This window comes from Pavona decussata, unplaced genomic scaffold (genome assembly GCF_977016875.1).
Source record: "Pavona decussata unplaced genomic scaffold, jaPavDecu1.1 SCAFFOLD_258, whole genome shotgun sequence".
NCBI lineage: Eukaryota > Metazoa > Cnidaria > Anthozoa > Scleractinia > Agariciidae > Pavona > Pavona decussata.
The window spans coordinates 781,435-799,137 of record NW_028145661.1 but is presented as its reverse complement, the minus strand read 5'-3'; the positions used below and the strand labels follow the sequence as shown (position 1 = coordinate 799,137).

The 17,703-nt window shown below is 36.5% G+C and overlaps 3 protein-coding genes across 5 annotated transcripts in view; all 3 read right to left on the bottom strand.

The window, feature by feature from the left end:
• The window catches only part of LOC146456354 (microfibril-associated glycoprotein 4-like), a 32,576-nt gene extending 31,784 nt beyond the window's left edge, over positions 1 to 792 (bottom strand). Inside the window, exon 1 of the mRNA XM_085093254.1 lies at positions 542 to 792. Within this exon, the coding sequence (XP_084949380.1) occupies positions 542 to 712 (171 nt within the window). The 5' untranslated portion in view covers positions 713 to 792. The remainder of the gene's footprint in view (positions 1 to 541) is intronic.
• LOC146456352 (microfibril-associated glycoprotein 4-like) overlaps positions 1 to 16,374 on the bottom strand; it is a 48,015-nt gene extending 31,641 nt beyond the window's left edge. Inside the window, exons 1-7 of one of the 3 annotated variants that reach the window (XR_014858830.1) lie at positions 15,797 to 16,373; positions 15,562 to 15,666; positions 15,274 to 15,375; positions 14,734 to 14,817; positions 14,272 to 14,649; positions 13,209 to 13,599; positions 7,437 to 7,515 (exon numbers count right to left, since the gene is read on the bottom strand). Coding sequence is in view for 2 of the 3 variants with exons in the window: in XM_085093257.1 (XP_084949383.1) it covers positions 13,334 to 13,599; positions 14,272 to 14,649; positions 14,734 to 14,817; positions 15,274 to 15,375; positions 15,562 to 15,666; positions 15,797 to 16,046 (1,185 nt within the window). In the remaining variant the exon portion in view is untranslated. Of the gene's footprint in view, positions 1 to 7,436; positions 7,615 to 13,208; positions 13,600 to 14,271; positions 14,650 to 14,733; positions 14,818 to 15,273; positions 15,376 to 15,561; positions 15,667 to 15,796 lie in introns of those variants that run through there. The other 2 variants (XM_085093256.1, XM_085093257.1) reach the window with 2 other exon arrangements.
• LOC146456353 (microfibril-associated glycoprotein 4-like) lies at positions 7,437 to 10,738 on the bottom strand. The gene is made up of 6 exons (XM_085093258.1): positions 10,362 to 10,738; positions 10,130 to 10,234; positions 9,838 to 9,939; positions 9,341 to 9,424; positions 8,879 to 9,256; positions 7,437 to 7,968 (listed from the first exon to the last, which is right to left on the bottom strand). Exons 1-6 carry the CDS (start codon positions 10,588 to 10,590, stop codon positions 7,709 to 7,711), a joined length of 1,158 nt encoding a protein of 385 aa, XP_084949384.1. The 5' UTR covers positions 10,591 to 10,738; the 3' UTR covers positions 7,437 to 7,708.
• Positions 16,375 to 17,703: the final 1,329 nt, after the last annotated feature.

The following is a 17,703-nucleotide window of genomic DNA, read 5'->3' as shown; positions in this document are numbered from 1 at the left end:
AACAGAGATGAACCATACTCGTTGCTGGATAAAAAACTGTAATGAGCAAATATTTAGGAGGAGCACTCTAAAGAATAAAAATACTTTAAGCTTAGTATTCGCTTACAACAAAATTTTCAAGGGCGAAAAAGAAGAAAAGGGACAATATAACGGAACCGGTTATAACAAGTTTTTTCGAAGAGGACCCACCTTGTCAGTCGGATAAAGGAGTTATCGAGGACACCACCTATCTCATGAACATTGCCTACAAAATTTTATTGAGTTGCTACCTAAACATTCAGCTAGCAAGAGCCATCACTGCTAGATAAACAATAACAGTGAGGTTTGAATCTCATCCCAGAATAGAGGGGTGGCTATGCAATAAAGCACCATCACTTGACGTTGAGAAAGGGGGTGCAGCAGGCAGAGACCACCATCTATTCTGTGGTTCGGTGAGTCCTGTTCGGGTATAGTAGTTTTGACCACTTCCCTAAGACAAAGTACGAAAACCTGGAAAGAAATAAGGGGAAAATAAAGATGATGAAGAAGAAGAAGAACTTACGTCTGCCCCACGGTATAAGAAGCCCTCTACGTCTACAAACTCCCCATCATGTCCTCGATGAGTGGCGTTATTTAAGTCACATCTGTATGTTCCCTTGGCACTTGCTGTATAGTTAAAATTAATACTGACGCAGTTGGGTTCGTGGAAACAACGCAGTCCACAAGCATCCATGTCTCGGACTTTAACGGTGGTTATGTTGTGATTCACCAGGCGCTTATTATCAAAGAAGAAAAAAGGAGGGAAGGCCAGTTCACGACACTCATCTGAAAGATTCCAATTAAATTAAAACTGATGAGAGAACAAGTGAAAAGTGTGAATTTTTTTTTTTGGAAGGACCTAGATAAAAAAAAGTTTGTCCTCAGTGGTTGGGCGTTTTCAAAAAGCCTACGTGTTGAAATACTTGCCTAGTCAAACCAAACGAGACATGGGTTAAAAAACAAAAGCTAAAATAGTCAATCGTTAGAATGTCCTGCTTTGTTTGACAGGATTCGTTCACATTTCTCTTAAGGTGTCGGAGTAAATATACCTACCTTACCGGAAATTAGAACAAGATGAAAAACAATCCCAGTTACATATATACACAACTTAAGCAGCCATAAAAAAAGAAAACAAAAACAAACAAAATGCAAAAAAAGAAAACAGAAAATAAAAATGAAAACAAAACGAAAAAAAAATTCCAAATTCCAATCCCAAATGCTGTATTTCAAATTGATTTACAGCCTTTTAAAAGACAAATTTGTACTAACTAACACCTTCGGGTCTGGTTGGATTCTTTAGCTGAGATTGGTTTACCCATAATGCAACGCTGCCTTTTTTCGCATTTTAAAACGACACATGCCGCTGCAAACATGTGTAAACCAAAGGAGACTAGTTCTCCAGTGTAAATTTGGGATGGCACTTTGGCTAAGGAAATGATGATTAAGTCCCTCCGAAAAGAAATTTCACTAAAACGCCGAACCGTTGTGTGCCCCTGTTGTTATGTAAACTAACGTTACTATTTCTGACAAAAATATCGCAACAGTGTTTGACAATCATGTTTGCAGCTTTACTTTAAGCAAAGGTGGCATTGGTAGTTTGGGTTGGTAGATAAAATTTTGGCTAGAAAATGTTTCTTTTTTTCTTGAAATTTGTATCTTTGTGGGTGTACAGTTATCAATAACATCTGGATAAGTGGATAATGCAATTCTAGAGTTGACAGGCGTAGCAGTCGTGGGATAACAGGAATTATAATATAACCGAGAAAATAGCGGTCACTAAATCGCCTTCGTAACAATTATTTTATTCGCGCTTGTTGGATATAGAATGATTATAATAATTTCGTCGGACATTGCGGCGTATTTTGCGGACTAAATGGAGAATTCAGCGGGCTAAAATTTATTTTAGCTCTGTGCCTCTAACCCAATAAGAGAGAAGTAAATAAAGTAGCCAGCCAATCAGAACTGGAAACCATTTAACTGTTTTAAGCTTATGCGTCAATAAAAGCTTTGATTTTTACAATAAAATAAACGCCGACGTTACGCCGGCAGCGTTCCAGATGTCGCTTATTGTACTGTCTTTGATTCCTTTCCTGAATTCACTCTCAAATTATTATAGAACTCGTTCTAAAGTGAGCCTGATTCGGGTCAAAAACATATTTACGCCCGCGAACATCAACTCTATTGTTATCATCTGATTATATGATTATAAACAACTCGGTGATACGGTCTAAGGTATGAAAGGGAGATGAACTGTCAAATTCAGGAAGTTTGAAGTATTTGAGTCTTTGGAGTGCAAAAAAATAAGAACTTAACAAAAATGTTTTGTTTTGTTGAAATCCAGCTGCAAAGTTCTCGGTGCATAATTTAGATTTTTACTTAGCTTGTTTATTAATTGAAGTCTACATCGTGAAGAGACAAGAAATTGCCTCAGTAATTTTAAAGCATACCAGGTTCGTTTTTACAATAGTGTCAGCTTAGAAATAGGCCTTATCACGGTATTCGACGCCATTTTGACGAGTAGGCAAACACGTCTTGAAATAAAGGTGTTTGTAAGGAAATCCGATGTCAAATAATTTTCATAAAACATCGCTTCTGAAAAATTCATGAATTGGAAACTTTTGGCACAAGGAAAAGGATTTTAAGAAATATAATTAGAGGGATGTAGCTGTGTCAGAAAGCGTCGAGTCGTGTTTTGAACTGTCCATACTTTTCCCTGTATTTTTTCACGCGAGCTATTTTTAGTCACAGTTCACGGCTGGTTTGTTATACAGACAAATGTATGGGAATGTCAAAACGCAACTCGATGCTTTATAGCACATCTTCATTCCTCAGTTATTTTCTGTAAAGCCCTTTGCATAGTGCCTACAGTTTCCAATTGATGATTTTTTCAGAATCTGAAAATTATGAAAATTATTTTACATCGGATTTCCATACAAACACTGTTATTTCACTGTTATTTCAATGGCGTCGAAAACCGTGATAAGGCCTGTTACGTTTTGGGGGTGAAAAGGAGCAACGAAAAATAATATTGCTTATATTGGCAAAATACTGGTAATATTGGTGAAATGAAGTGACGGAAAGTAAATTTTCACAAAGACGACCAAATAAGCAATTAACTGTCGTAGAGTTTTTTTCCATCTGTCATCAGAACTCCTCTATATTTTTAAAACTATTTTTAACCTGTTCGTTTTGAACGAAATTTAGGTTAACAGGAGGAATTTGTCAACTTAACTTTTCTAACAATCGCAATGAAAGTATTTCAAGATAGGATGCACTTTCGTCGATACTTGCGCGTACCTTTAATTAGCTGTTTGTTTCTTCAAATAAAACTGAAATACGTCTAGATCATGCATACGTGATGAAAAATATGTCCAACGGGTAGAATATTGCGTGAGTTTTATAACAGCTAATAATATTAACAACCATTCTGGTAAAAGGTGAAGATGAAATAAATAACAAACCTTTGCTGCTAACTCATATTTGAAATTATGACACAAAAACTTGCTATATACGGTCTGGATAATTACGAACTCCGTTTTTGAACCATATCGATTTGAGCAGAATTTTGGGTAAAAGTCGAGTATATTATGGGAACTCTTAAACTGAAATATTTCGCGACTCGTTACTTTCCAAAGGAAAAAGAAGGAATGAATTTTGAAACGTGATTTCTTTTAAACCATGAAGGCTGTGATATATCACAGCTTTCTTCTCTCAAATACGTAGTTGGTGCGAATTTTATCACTGTGTAAAATTTTTGAGCAAAATGCAGAAGCTGAAACTAAAACAAGACAACTGCCAAAGGATTTGAGTGAATAAAACTTACCATCGAAGCACTGAGGCGGAAACAACTCTCAAAGATAAGATCGTTAGAAAAACGTAAAGCTGGGGCTTGGAATCCATGATTTTCTTTTGTTTCTATCGTAGTTGCACCGACAACTCGTCGGCTACAAATGTTGATTTTTAAAAGGAGAATACAAACAGATAGCTTGTCGATAGCAACTTATTGTTCTCAGCACCAGTAGAGTTTTAGCGTAGGTTAACTTGAACATCGTACCTGTCATTTTAAGCCAATGGAAAGGCGATCAGTTCGCATCCAGACAGTTCCCTCATCAGTTGCAAACAGGAACTTGTCATTAGCTAACTTAATGATGCTATTCAAAGATGTTTGTTTGAATGCTAGAAGGAAGACAGCTGCGTCTGTTTTCGAATTTGTTTTGCAAAAAAAAAGTACGAAAAAAATAAGAAATATTAGAAAGGAAAAGAAAAACGGAAAGACACTCTTCTTCATCACCATTTGAAACGCAAGTCATCATTTTATGGTTATCATTTTTAACTAAGGTTGTTGATTAATTGAAGGCTGCACTTTGAAAACAAGCATGGTGAATGTTGTAATTTTAAAGCACGCTAGTTCGTCTTTACAATACAGCCCCAAAATTAGTTATTTGGGTCAAAACAAAATTGGTCTAATGTCTAATTAAAACGACAAAACAAACGTGTACTTGACGTGAAAGTTTTTTCACCTGTTAAAGGACTCCTCAGTTTTTTGGTAAATACATTTATGTAAGTAATGAACCCAGCTTTTCCCGTTTCTGATCAGAATGAAATGTACGTTTATCGCATGAAAACTAAACTGACTTTTTTTATTAAGACAGGAAAGGTATCTACAGAACACACCATGCAGCATCTTATATTTTTGTGCTACATTAATTAGCTGTTTGTGTGTTTTAATTCCATGCTGCTATTTGTCTTGATACCTGCTTACGTAACGGTAATAAATCCACTAAGGGATGAATATGATGTGAGTGGAATTTTTCTTAGTCTCTCACGAATGGAAAATATACTTTTCCAGTGGAATCTATTCGTGTCCAAACGATCCAATGGACTCCCATATCGGAACAACTTTCAACCCCCCCCCCCCCCCCCCGACAATATGAGTGGAAATTTTTTTAAGTCTCTTTTGAATAGAAAATATAATTTTTCAGTGGAATCTATTCGTGTCCTATGGATGACCTACCCTTAATAGGACTTTTCACCACTAGACTTCCGGTTTTCCAATTGAAAGCATGGGGATACGACAGGAGTCTAGTTGACAGTATTCGCCCTCAGATATCTTTCCCTATTTTATACAAATGACAAAGTACGTTATTGATGACATAAGAATCAATAGTTATTCTCGCTTTATTTTACTTGAGAATTATTGCAGCCCCCCCAAAACCACGTTTTCTTTTACGCCTGCTTTCTCAGTAAACAACAAGATCAAAACACTGCTTGATGGAGTAATGAATGAGCTGCGCGAGATGAGGGATGAAATCAAATCCTTGAAAGAAAACAAAACAATTGGACAAGGTAGGTGAAGATGTTTGGCCGAATAAAATCCCACCGAGGCGCTGAGTTAGGATTTTGAAGTAATAACAAAGTTTTCCTTCTCATGTTGAATGAAGGTTTATCGCATTACCAATTAGTAGATGGGACAAATTTTACTCCGGCTTTGGGAGATGAAGTTTATGCCGTGGTTCTTTTATAACTCTGTTAATTGGATTCCATCTTCCCATGTAAGACTGCATCAGCTGTTTGTTAAATAATTTGAACCGGCGGTGAAAACATTCTGAGTCGACATAAATGATCCATCTTTTTTAGCACACCGTGACCTCAAAACAAGTGTATTTGCCGACCGGTAATTTAAGGATGTAAGCATTTTACACGGTTTAAGGTCTTTAAGGACTGGGAAGTAGGATTGAACGTTGAACGTCTTCTTGTAACTGTTACATTTGTTCAGGAAAACAATTAACATCCCACATCAACTAAACAAGGAACGTTACGTTTATAAAAACTGGTTTGATTTTAGTTTTCAGCCCATTTAGTAATAACCCTTCCATGTATACAGCTATTTCAATTAACGTTGTCGGATTAAAATCAAGCTAAAAGACAAGACCGCAATCAGTTTTGTGGGATTATTTTTTATGGATAATTTCATCAAAATCATCCCTGCACGTGCAGGTCATAGTACTGCTAATTACAACCTATTGTTTTCTCCAGGCATGACTGATTTTGATGAATTTATTCATAAAAATCCCACGTAAACTTTCGGTCTTGTCTTTCAGCTACATGCTTTGAACCGACAACGTTAATTGAAATAGCTGTATATGAAAACAAAAGAAAAAACTGCAGATAAGAAAAGCGAAATATACTGCCTGAGATATAAGAATATAACAAGGTAGCGGCAAAAAACTGGAGTGGTTTGGTTTAAATGGCGAAGTTTTCAATTCCTAAGACTCAGGATCTACATTTCAATTATCGATACAGTATCATTGCAAAGCTGGGCGGTAGTAAGAACAGATAAACTCCAAATTAACAGAACTACAAATATAATAAGTGAGTGACAGCTAGTAATGAGAGTTAATATTTTGAGCTTTACATTTTACTGAGACTAACACGTACGTAAGAAGTCGCTGTGGACTGCGCAAAAATTGAAATATTATGTCCACAAATTGCTGAATTTTTTTAAATTATTTTTTTACGCAAATTATTGGGTACGTGCCAGTACAAAATGAGGATCCCATGAGAATATTTGTTACGTTTTCTCTCATAATTCTGCGAGTAGTTTCGTTTGAGAATGCTGCCCCTGTGATACTGCAATAACGGAAAAGGATTTTAAGAAAAAATTGGGGGGATGTAGCTGTGCCAGAAAGCGTCCAGTCGTGTTTTGAATTCGAACTTTCCATACATTTCCCTGTATTTTTTTTTTTAGCGAACTATTTTTACTAGCAGTTCACGCCTGGTTCGGTGTACAGACAAATGTATGGAAAGTTCAAAACACGACTGGACGCTTTCTGGCACAGCTACATCCCTTCAATTTTTTTTTTTCTTAAAATCCTTTTCCTAGTGCCGAAAATTTCCGATTCATGAATTTTTCAGAAGCGATGTTTTATGAAAATTATTTGACATCGGATGTCCATACAAACAGTGTTATTTCAAGCCTGTTTGCCTGCTCGTCAAAATGGCGTCGAAAACCGTGATAAGGCCTATTGGCGATAAAGAATAAGCAAAACACAATCATTTTCTGCTTTTGTCTTGGGATTTTGAAGTATATAATAACAAAGTTTTCCTTCTGATTTTGGGAGAAGGGTTATCGCATTACCAATTGTAGCAGATAGGACAAATTTTAGTCCGGCTTTGGGAGATGAAGTTTATGGGTTCTTTTATAACTCTGTTAATTGGATTTCATCTTCCCATGTATTCTAAGACTGCATCAGCTGTTTGTTAAATAATTTGAACCGGCGGTGAAAACATTCTGAGTCGACATAAATGATCCATCTTTTTTAGCACGACTCAAAACAAGTGTATTTGCAATTCAAGGATGTAAGCAATTTACACGGTTTAAGGACTGAGAAACAGGATTGAATAACAAACACAGTAAATAAAATACCAAAACCTTTTATTAACGTCTTCTTGTAACTGTTACATTTGTTCAGGAAAACAATTAACATCCCACATCAACTAAACAAGGAACGTTGCGTTTATAATAACTGGTTTGATTTTAAATTTCAGCCAATTAAGTAATAACCCTTCCATGTATATATGAAAACAAAAAAAAAACTTCGGCTGCAGATAAGAAAAGCCAAATAATGCTGTGTTTAACCGAGTACAACAAAACCAACACAAAACCTTAAAGGTTGCTTTGTTTTAAGCATTACTGAACTGGTTTGATTTTCATCTCAGTTCGTTTAACAGAGTAGTGATGACCCTTCCAGAGATACCAGTTCACGCCGTCAGCATAAGAAGAGTGTTTGCCCTTAAGATAGCGGCCGTTCAGGTTGGAGTAGTGACAGGATTTGTACCACCAGGCTCCCTTGTATGCCGTGGCACAATTCCCGCCATCTCTGTCGTTGTCTCGATCTTTGGTGCTGAACGCCATTCCATGGTGATAAGAAAGCGAGTCACCAGCAGTTCCTAGGTAAACACAAAAGAGAAGAAGCGTATGGCGTAATAAAATGCCGCAACATATAAGTGTTCTTTTAAATCTTTCATCAGCAATTCAATATACCAGATTTTTCAGCTCCTCATTCACGTCTAGGTAGCTTAGTTCCATTTGCATCACACAGCTTATGGGTTCGAATCCCGTTCAAGCCTGAATTTTTTCAGACTTCTTTTTTGAAACTGCTAAACGTCTCTCATCCGCAGTTCAAAAGATGATATTTCATATGCTAATTCTTATTTTGAATTAGCGTTACTACACACGTTTTTTTTTTTCTTTCAAAATACGAAAAATAAGTAATAATCAGTCTATCAAATAAGCAGCTTAATCCGCAAAATAAAGTGAATAACAGACAGTTAATGTTAATTAAAAAAACGTTCAGAGAGGTATCAAGAATACTGTCTATGATCATTTTTATTAACAGAATTAACAACGGTCCAAAAATTTCTACAGCGCTGCTTTAAACTTAAATGCATATCTTATCAAATTAACATATATGATGTTTCAAAAGAGGCAGATCGCGCGCTGTTCAAGAAGATTTCTAGCATGCCTGGTCACCCTTTACAATTGCATCCTTCCCTCTCCAAAATAAAAGAAAGATCATTGCGCCTCAGAGTTCCAAGCAGCCAACCTCCTAGGGTCAATACCCAACGTTTTAAAAATAGTTTTATCAACAGACTTTTTTTTTAAATATGAACCGGCGATTTGATGAACTTCTACTTTTGATTATTTTTACTGTAAGTGTTTCTCAGTTTTAGCATGTATTTTTGCTTGAAACATAATAGACCTTTGATTGATTGATATATTTAAACAAAACTTCGATCCAAATAACGCTGATTGAATATAGCCTTCTATCTGATTATCTAATTAATATTGTATACCTACCAGAGTATGAACCAAGACTCAGCTTGTATTTGCTTCCCTCATCACCAACACCAAAGGAACTGTACTCAGCATATGCTGTATTGCCACTGAAGTCTTCAAGATCCACACGAAGCTTGCTTCTCTCTTTTGTCACGCGATGAATCTTGTCCAATCCGAGCCAAAATTCCCCATTGAGATTTCCAAAGCCTCGTTTGTAGTCGTCCCAGCCGCGGTAGAAATCAACCAAGCCGTCCAATCTCTTTTGGAACACAGTCCACCCCCCACCGGCTGTTGTTTGGTCACAGTACACATCAAAGGCACCGCCATTGTCGGGGTTGATCTTGTAAACACCGCTGGTTCGTTGACCAGCTTTGTAGAGTTCAGAGCAGCTCTTGTGAACTGAAAAACAAAGAAAATAAGGCGACAGTTATACGCACTGTACGGAGATTGTGTTACAAAGAGTAGTCAGGTTATTTTACATACCTTTTAAACATTTAGGCCCATGCCCCAGTTTACTCAGCTCAAGTTTGATCTCCCGAAGCAGACCTTTTACTGTGGTGTTTGATTCTACTGGGAAAAGGAAAATAGAAAGAAGAAACAGACTAAAAGCAACGCAAATGTCTGAAGTCAAGAATCTTTTAACTGTTCCTCAGTTTACTGCAAACTGACAGTGTAAAGCCTTTACCAATCGTGTTTCTTTTTCCTTTTGTTGTTGTTGTTGTTGTTTTTTTTTTTTCAAAGATTGAATTCGTTCCCTCAATTCACCGAGCTCTCTTATCAGAATATGAAATTTGGCCTTGCGCAAGAGTTTTCAAAAGCTATAAATTTTGATCGCAACGTTAAAATAGTTATTATAGACAACTGGAGAGACAGTAGTTATGGACCACTACGATTTTCAGAATTTAGGACAAAAATTACCTGCATGTGCTGTATCGAACCCAGCGCCTCGGTGGGATTTTACTCAGCAAAACATCACCTACCTTGTCCAATTGTTTTGTTTTCTTTCAAGGATTTGATTTCGTCCCTCATCTCGCGCAGCTCATTCATTACTCCAGCAAGCAGTGTTTTGATCTTGTTGTTTACTGAGAAGGATAAAAAGAAGCCTATGTGGTTTATTTGGGCTACAATAATTCTCAAGTAAAATAAAGCGAGAATTTTTCATGATTTTTATTTCAACAATAACACAATTTTTCATCCAGCCATGGGAAGTTATTTGTTGAATAAAATGACATTTGTGAATCCAAATCAATCAGCTTAATAAATTCTCTATACCTGTGTCGGCGGTTATGTTTTCCTTCAATGATTTGATTTCCTTCTTGATCTCGCCCAGTTCGTTCTTTATTTCAGGAAACAGGCCTTCGATCGTTTTGTTGGAGCCTGTATACAAAAGGAAAATATATAATCAAGAACAAAAACCTAGCGGCGAAAAAAGAGCTATTAGTAGAAGGAAAATAATCCACAGCGATTCTGATAAAACGCCGCTGCAACAGGTCGTTTTTTGCACCTTTGCAAAGTTTTGGGTTTCCATTCATTTCCTTTAGCTCGTGTTTTACTTCACGAAGCAGGTTCTCGACCTTCTTGTTTAGCCCTGCGTAAAAGTTGTTGTAAGTGTAGGTGTTGTGACATTTGGACACCGTCGGACGGCCTACACCAGAGTTGTTAGAGTTGGCAGCACGCACAACTATCACAAGAAACACGAGTATCAGAGTCAAGAGACAACGTGAGCTCGCCATGTTTATCTTCACCAAATATCCCAACTAATATAGCGTCAGTAAGAGAAGAGTCTCACTGAAATTACGATGATAAAACTAATTTGTTTCTTTTAACATTTTTGTTGGCTACAGGCAAGAGTTTTCACGTTTTCGAAATGAGTATTTTCAGAATGCGTTTTGCATAATATAACGCAGGAGAAATCACAGATCTAATCTGAAACAAAAGATACTTTCAATTTCTGTTTTCCTCAGCTCCTTTCCTATCTATCTCCTATCGAAACATTGTTTCTCTTTGTTGAAGTTTTCAGCCTCATAGAAGTTCTAAGTTGGAACCGTAAAGTTTGAGAAAGAACTGGAGTGGTTTTGGTCTAAATGGCGAGGTTTTCAATTCCTAAGACTGATCTACATTTCAATTCTCGAAACAGTATTATTGCAAACTCGGGTGGTAGTTAGAACAAAGAAGCTCGTCATTCAAAAGATTGTGTTGATGACACACCAAATTGACAGAACTACAAATATTACAAATGAGTGACTATTTTCAGCTTTATAATTTAGACTAACACGTACGAAAGAAGTCGTGGTGGGCTGAGCAAAAACTAAAATATTTTGTGCACAAAATGCTGAATTTTGTGAAATTAATTTTATGCAAATTATTGGGTACGTGCCGTTACAAAATAAGATTCTTATGAGGATATTTGTAACGTTTTCTCGCATAATTATGCGTGTAGTTTCCTTTGAGAATGCTGCCGGTGTGATGCAATAACAGATTTGAGAAAACATTGACTAATAATTAATCTTCTTTTTTCCCGATAATTATAGTCATACTAAAGATTTTTTAAACATGACGGCAATGTCCCCGTCGAACTTCGATCAGTGGTAGTTTTACTGCTTCAATTAGTTCGTCCAACGCGATCTGTTTACTTTGTTTGTTGATTTTTTTTTTCTACTTGCTTTTGTTGTATGTACTGATTTGAACAAATTAGCATTCTGGAGTTCACTCATTTTGAAATGCTAATTCTAACTGAAGCGATGTTTGATAGAGCTCATAGCCGGGATGATAGTTTTACGTTTTGAATGAAACATTTCTGCTCATGAAGAGAATTGGCGATAAAGACATTGGTAAACTACGTATATCAGCAAGTAAAAGGAGTACTAGAACTCAAATGCCAGATCATAGCAATTTGTTACACAATCTGGTTTTGGTTTTAGAGTCGATCTACTCTCCGTGTATTTACTTACCGAACGAAGTGTCTGTGCCTAAGCCTGCTGTTGCGGTAGAAGTATGATTCGTAATTAACTAAAATTAACTTATGTCAGTGTGGATGGAAGTGTTGAAAATTCTTCTTCTTAGCAGTGTAGTCATAAACTTTTCTTGTTGATACTGAGCACAACCAGTTTCTAATGGTCGAGAGTGCTGGATGTAGTGTTTACTTAAAATTAGACGAGAACCGTTTTCATGTTAGTAATATTAATGATTCGAGGATGAAAAATATTATACAAACATTAGAATAGACATCAGTATATATAATCATTTTAATAAGCAAGGAGTTTTCTCTGTATAGTCTGCTCAGTAAAAAGCAAGAATTTTAAAATCTTTTTACGGAAGCCAGGCTAAATTTGAGAATTAACCGCGCTTAATTTAACTGGCAAAAAATGCCTAACGACAAACTGCTAATGATAACGTTAACATGTTTGTAATTTTTCATTTTTCATTTCCATTGTGAGTCATAAATTTGTGATATCATTAGCTCACTTGCTGGCCTTCAATAATGGTGGGAATCATTTTGGATGATTTTTACTGCGTCACTAGCTACAACCAATGTCATATAAGCAAGTAGAAAAAAATGTTAAAAAGATTGCCGGGTGAAGCTCATCGCATGATAGCATCAAAAAATTATATAAAATATATTCGGATTTCTCTGTCTAATGTGCATGAAGAATGGCAAGTTAATTGCAACATCAAAATTCGTGAATTCCTAATGGTTATGTTTAAAAATGAGAATGACTTTATTGACTGTACCACGATAATCAACAGAATAGCCATAAAGTACTCAAACCTCTTGCTCAATTATTTTATAATGTTTCCGGTTTGTTTTATTTTCTTCTTAGTTATTCTGTTATGTCTTTTTCACCCTATTTTGAAATTCACGATTTTTAAGCTTGCTATGAGTAATTGAACTCTTGAATGCTAGATGAAAGATAGCCAACGAGGCGCGTAGCGCCGAGTTCGCTATAATCATCTCGTATTCAACAAGTGCGCGCGAAATAACTTTTTTAAACAAACAATCAAGAAATGTCGCTTTGCAAGAACAAACAAAAGACAATTTAATTGTCACTATTTTGGTTGGCTTAGTGTCCATGGTATGTGAACCATTTAAAATTCTTGAGGCTGGAACTTATTTTTCCCTTTTTCCCTGCATGCGCAAGTTAAAGGGAAAGTATCATGCGAATTTAATGTCAAACCTCGAAATAAGTATATGCGCCGCCGATAGTTTAAAGATGTAAGCGATTTACAGGGCTTAAGGACTGAGAAGTAGGATTGAATGACAAACACGGTAAATAAAACACCAAAACCTTTTATTAACGTCTTCTTGTAACTATTACAATTCCTCAGGAAAACAATTAACATCCCACATCACCTAAGCACGAAACGTTACGTTTACAAAACTGGTTTAATTTTAGATTTCAGCCTATTTAGAAATAGCTCTTCCATATGAAAACAAGAGGAAAAAAACCAACAGACAAACTGCAAGCGGGCTGAGTTTTAAGCATTAACTGGCTTGATTTTCATCTCAGCTCGTTTAGCGGAGTAGTGATGACCCTTCCAGTGTAACCAGTTCACACCGTCAGCATAAGAAGAGTGTTTGCCCTTAAGATAGCGGCCGTTCAGGTTGGAGTGGTGACAGGCATTGTACCACCAGGCTCCCTTGTATCGCGTGGCACAATTCCCGCCATATCTGTCGTTGTCTCGATCTTTGGTGCTGAACGCCATGCTACGATGTTCAGAAGAAAGCGAGTCACCAGCAGTTCCTAGAAAAACACAAAAGAGAAGAAGTGTATGGCGTTATAAAATGTCGCAGCATATAAGTGGCCTTTAAATCTTTCAACAGATTTTTCATATATTTTACATTGATTTGTTTCTCCCCCACCGATTTTTCACAAACGTTAAGTCGCAAAAAGACCAGCTCCTCATTCACGCCTAGGTAGCTTAGTTGCACTTGCATCGCAGAGCTCATGGGTTCGAATCCCGTTCAAGCCTGAATTTTTTCAGACTTCCTTTTTGAAACTGCTAAACGTCTTTCATCCGCAGTTCAAAAGATGATATTTCATATGCTAATTCTTAGTTCGAATTAACATTACTACAAGTAGTCTTTTTTTTTTTTTTTTTTTTTCAAAATAAGAAAATAAGTAATAATCAATCTATCAAATAAGCAGCCTTTTGTCACTTAATCTGCAAAATAAAGTGAATAACAGACAGTTTAAAAAAAACATCCAGAGAGGTATCAAGAATATTGCTTGTCTATGATCAATTTTTCATGTACGGAACATTGCTATCTTTAGTTCTTGTATCTGTTAAGAGTTTGAATTTATCTTAATGAACGTTCTCATTAATTAGTATATATATTTTTAAACAGAACTTCCAAATAACGCTGATTGAATATAGCCTTCTATCTAATTATCCAATTATTATTGTATACTTACCAGAGTATGAACCAAGACTCAGCTTGTATTTGCTTCTCTCATCACCAACACCAAAGGAACTGTACTCAGCATATGCTGTATTGCCGCTGAAGTCTTCAAGATCCACTCGAAGTTTGCTTCGTTCTTTTGTCAGGCGATGAATCTTGTCCAATCCGAGCCAAAATTCCCCATTGAGATTTCCAAAGCCTCGTTTGTAGTCGTCCCAGCCGCGGTAGAAATCAACCGAGCCGTCCAATCTCTTTTGAAATACAGTCCACCCCCCACCGGCTGTTGTTTGGTCACAGTACACATCAAAGGCATCGCCATTGTCGGGGTTGATCTTGTAAACACCGCTGGTTCGTTTACCAGCTTTGTAGAGTTCAAAGCAGCTCTTGTAAACTGAAAAACAAAGAAAATAAGGAGAAAGTTATCCGCGCTGTACCGAGATTGTGTCACAAAGAGTAGTCAGGTTATTTTACATACCTTTTGAACATTTAGTCTCATGCCCCAGTTTACTCAGCTCAAGTTTGATCTCACGAAGCAGACCTTTTACTGTGGTGTTTGACTCTACGGAGAGAAAGGAAAATAGAAGGAAGAAACTGACTAAAAGCGACGAAAATGGCTGCAGTTAAGATGTTTTAACTTTCCTTCAGTTTACTGCAATCTGACAGTGTAAAGCCTTTACCTATCGTTTTCTTTTTCCTTTTTTTGCTTTTTTTGTTTTGGTTTTTGTTTTGTTTTGTTTTTTTCAAAGATTGAATTCCTTTTCTTAATTCACCGAGCTCTCTTATCAGAATATGAAATGGCGAACTCGAAGGTGTCATTTGGCCCTGCGCAAGAGTTTTCAAAAGCTATAAATTTTGACCGGCACGCTAATTTCAACGTTAAATAATTATTATAGACAACTACAGAGACAGTAGTTATGGACCACTACGATTTTCAGAATTTAGGAAAAAAAATACCTGCGCTATTTCGAACCCTTCGCCTCGGTGGGATTTTATTCGGCCAAACATCTTCACCTACCTTGTCCAATCGTTTTGTTTTCTTTCAAGGATTTGATTTCATCCCTCATCTCTCGCAGTTCATTCATTACTCCATCAAGCAGTGTTTTGATCTTGTTGTTTACTGAGAAAGCAGGCGTAAAAGAAAACGTGGTTTATTAGGGCTACAATAATTCTCAAGCAAAAGAAATGAAAGCGAGATCGAATATCTCATGATTTTTATATATGTCAGCAATAAAGCACTTTGTCATCTCTTGAATAAAATGACATTTGTGAATCCAAATCGATCAGCTAAATAAATTCTCTATACCTGTGTCGGCAGTTATGTTTTCCTTCAATGATTTCATTTCCTTTTTGATCTCGCCCAGCTCGTTCTTTATTTCAGGAAACAGGCCTTCGACCGTTTTGTTGGAGCCTGCATAAAAAAGAGAAATACATCTAATAGTTCCAAGAATAACAAGCTAACGGTGAAAAAAGAGCTATTAGCAGAAGGCAAGTAATCGACAGCGATTCTGATTAAACGCCGCTACACTCGGTTTGTGCACCTTTGCAAAGTTTTGGGCTTCCATTCATTTCCTTTAGCTCATGTTTCACTTCACGAAGCAGGTTTTCGACTTTCTTGTTGAGCCCTGCGTAAAAGTTACTGTTGTAAGTGTAGGTGCTATGACATTTGGACACCGTCGGGCGGCCTACACCAGAGTTGTTCGAGTTGGGCGTTCGGTTAGAGTTGGCAGCACGCACAACTGTCACAAGAAACATGAACATCAGAGTCAAGAGAGAACGTGGGCTCTCCATGTTTATATTCACCAAATATCCCAACTAATATAGCGTCACTAAGAGAAGAGTCTCACTGAAATTGCGATGATAAAACTAATTTGTTTCTTTTAACATTTTTGTCGGCTTCAGGCAAGAGTTTTCACGTTTTCGAAATGAGTATTTTCAGAATGCGTTTTGCATAATATAACGCAGGAGAAATCACAGATCTAATCTGAAACAAAAGATACTTTCAATTTCTGTTTTCCTCAGCTCCTTTCCTATCTATCTCCTATCGAAACATTGTTTCTCTTTGTTGAAGTTTTCAGCCTCATAGAAGTTCTAAGTTGGAACCGTAAAGTTTGAGAAAGAACTGGAGTGGTTTTGGTCTAAATGGCGAGGTTTTCAATTCCTAAGACTGATCTACATTTCAATTCTCGAAACAGTATTATTGCAAACTCGGGTGGTAGTTAGAACAAAGAAGCTCGTCATTCAAAAGATTGTGTTGATGAAACACCAAATTGACAGAACTACAAATATTATAAATGAGTGACTATTTTCAGCTTTACAATTTAGACTAACACGTACGTAAGAAGTCGCGGTGGGCTGAGCAAAAACTAAAATATTTTGTGCACAAAATGCTGAATTTTGTGAAATTAATTTTATGCAAATTATTGGGTACGTGCCGTTACAAAATAAGATTCTTATGAGAATATTTGTACCGTTTTCTCGCATAATTATGCGTGTAGTTTCCTTTGAGAATGCTGCCGGTGTGATGCAATAACAGATTTGAGAAAACATTGACTAATAATTAATCTTCTTTTTTTCCCGATAATTATAGTCATACTAAAGATTTTTTAAACATGACGGCAATGTCCCCGTCGAACTTCGATCAGTGGTAGTTTTACTGCTTCAATTAGTTCGTCCAACGCGATCTGTTTACTTTGTTTGTTGATTTTTTTTTTCTACTTGCTTTTGTTGTATGCACTGATTTGAACAAATTAGCATTCTGGAGTTCACTCATTTTGAAATGCTAATTCTAAAAAGCGATGTTTGATAGAGCTCATAGCCGGGATGATAGTTTTACGTTTTGAATGAAACATTTCTGCTCATGAAGGGAATTGGCGATAAAGACATTGGTAAACTACGTATATCAGCAAGTAAAAGGAGTACTAGAACTCAAATGCCAGATCATAGCAATTTGTTACACAATTTGGTTTTGGTTTTAGAGTCCATCTACTCTCCTTGTATTTACTTACCAAACGAAGTGTCTGTGTCTACGCCTGCTGTTGCGGTAGAAGCATGATTCGTAATTAACTAAAATTAACTTATGTCAGTGTGGATGGAGGAGTTGAAAATTCTTCTTCTTAGCAGTATAGTCATAAACTTTTCTTGTTGATACTGAGCACAACCAGTTTTAGAGAGTGCAGGATGTAGTGTTTACTTAAAATTAGACGAGAACCGTTTTCATGTTAGTAATATTAATGATTTGAGGATGAAAAATATTAGACAAACATTAGAATAGACATCAGTATATATAAACATTTTAATAAGCAAGGATTTTTTCTCTGTCTAGTCTGCTCAGTAAAAAGCAAGAATTTTAAAATCTTTTTACGGAAGCCAGGCTAAATTTGGGAATTGGTCGCGCTTAATTTAACTGGCAAAAAATGCCTAACGACAAACTGCCAATGATAACGTT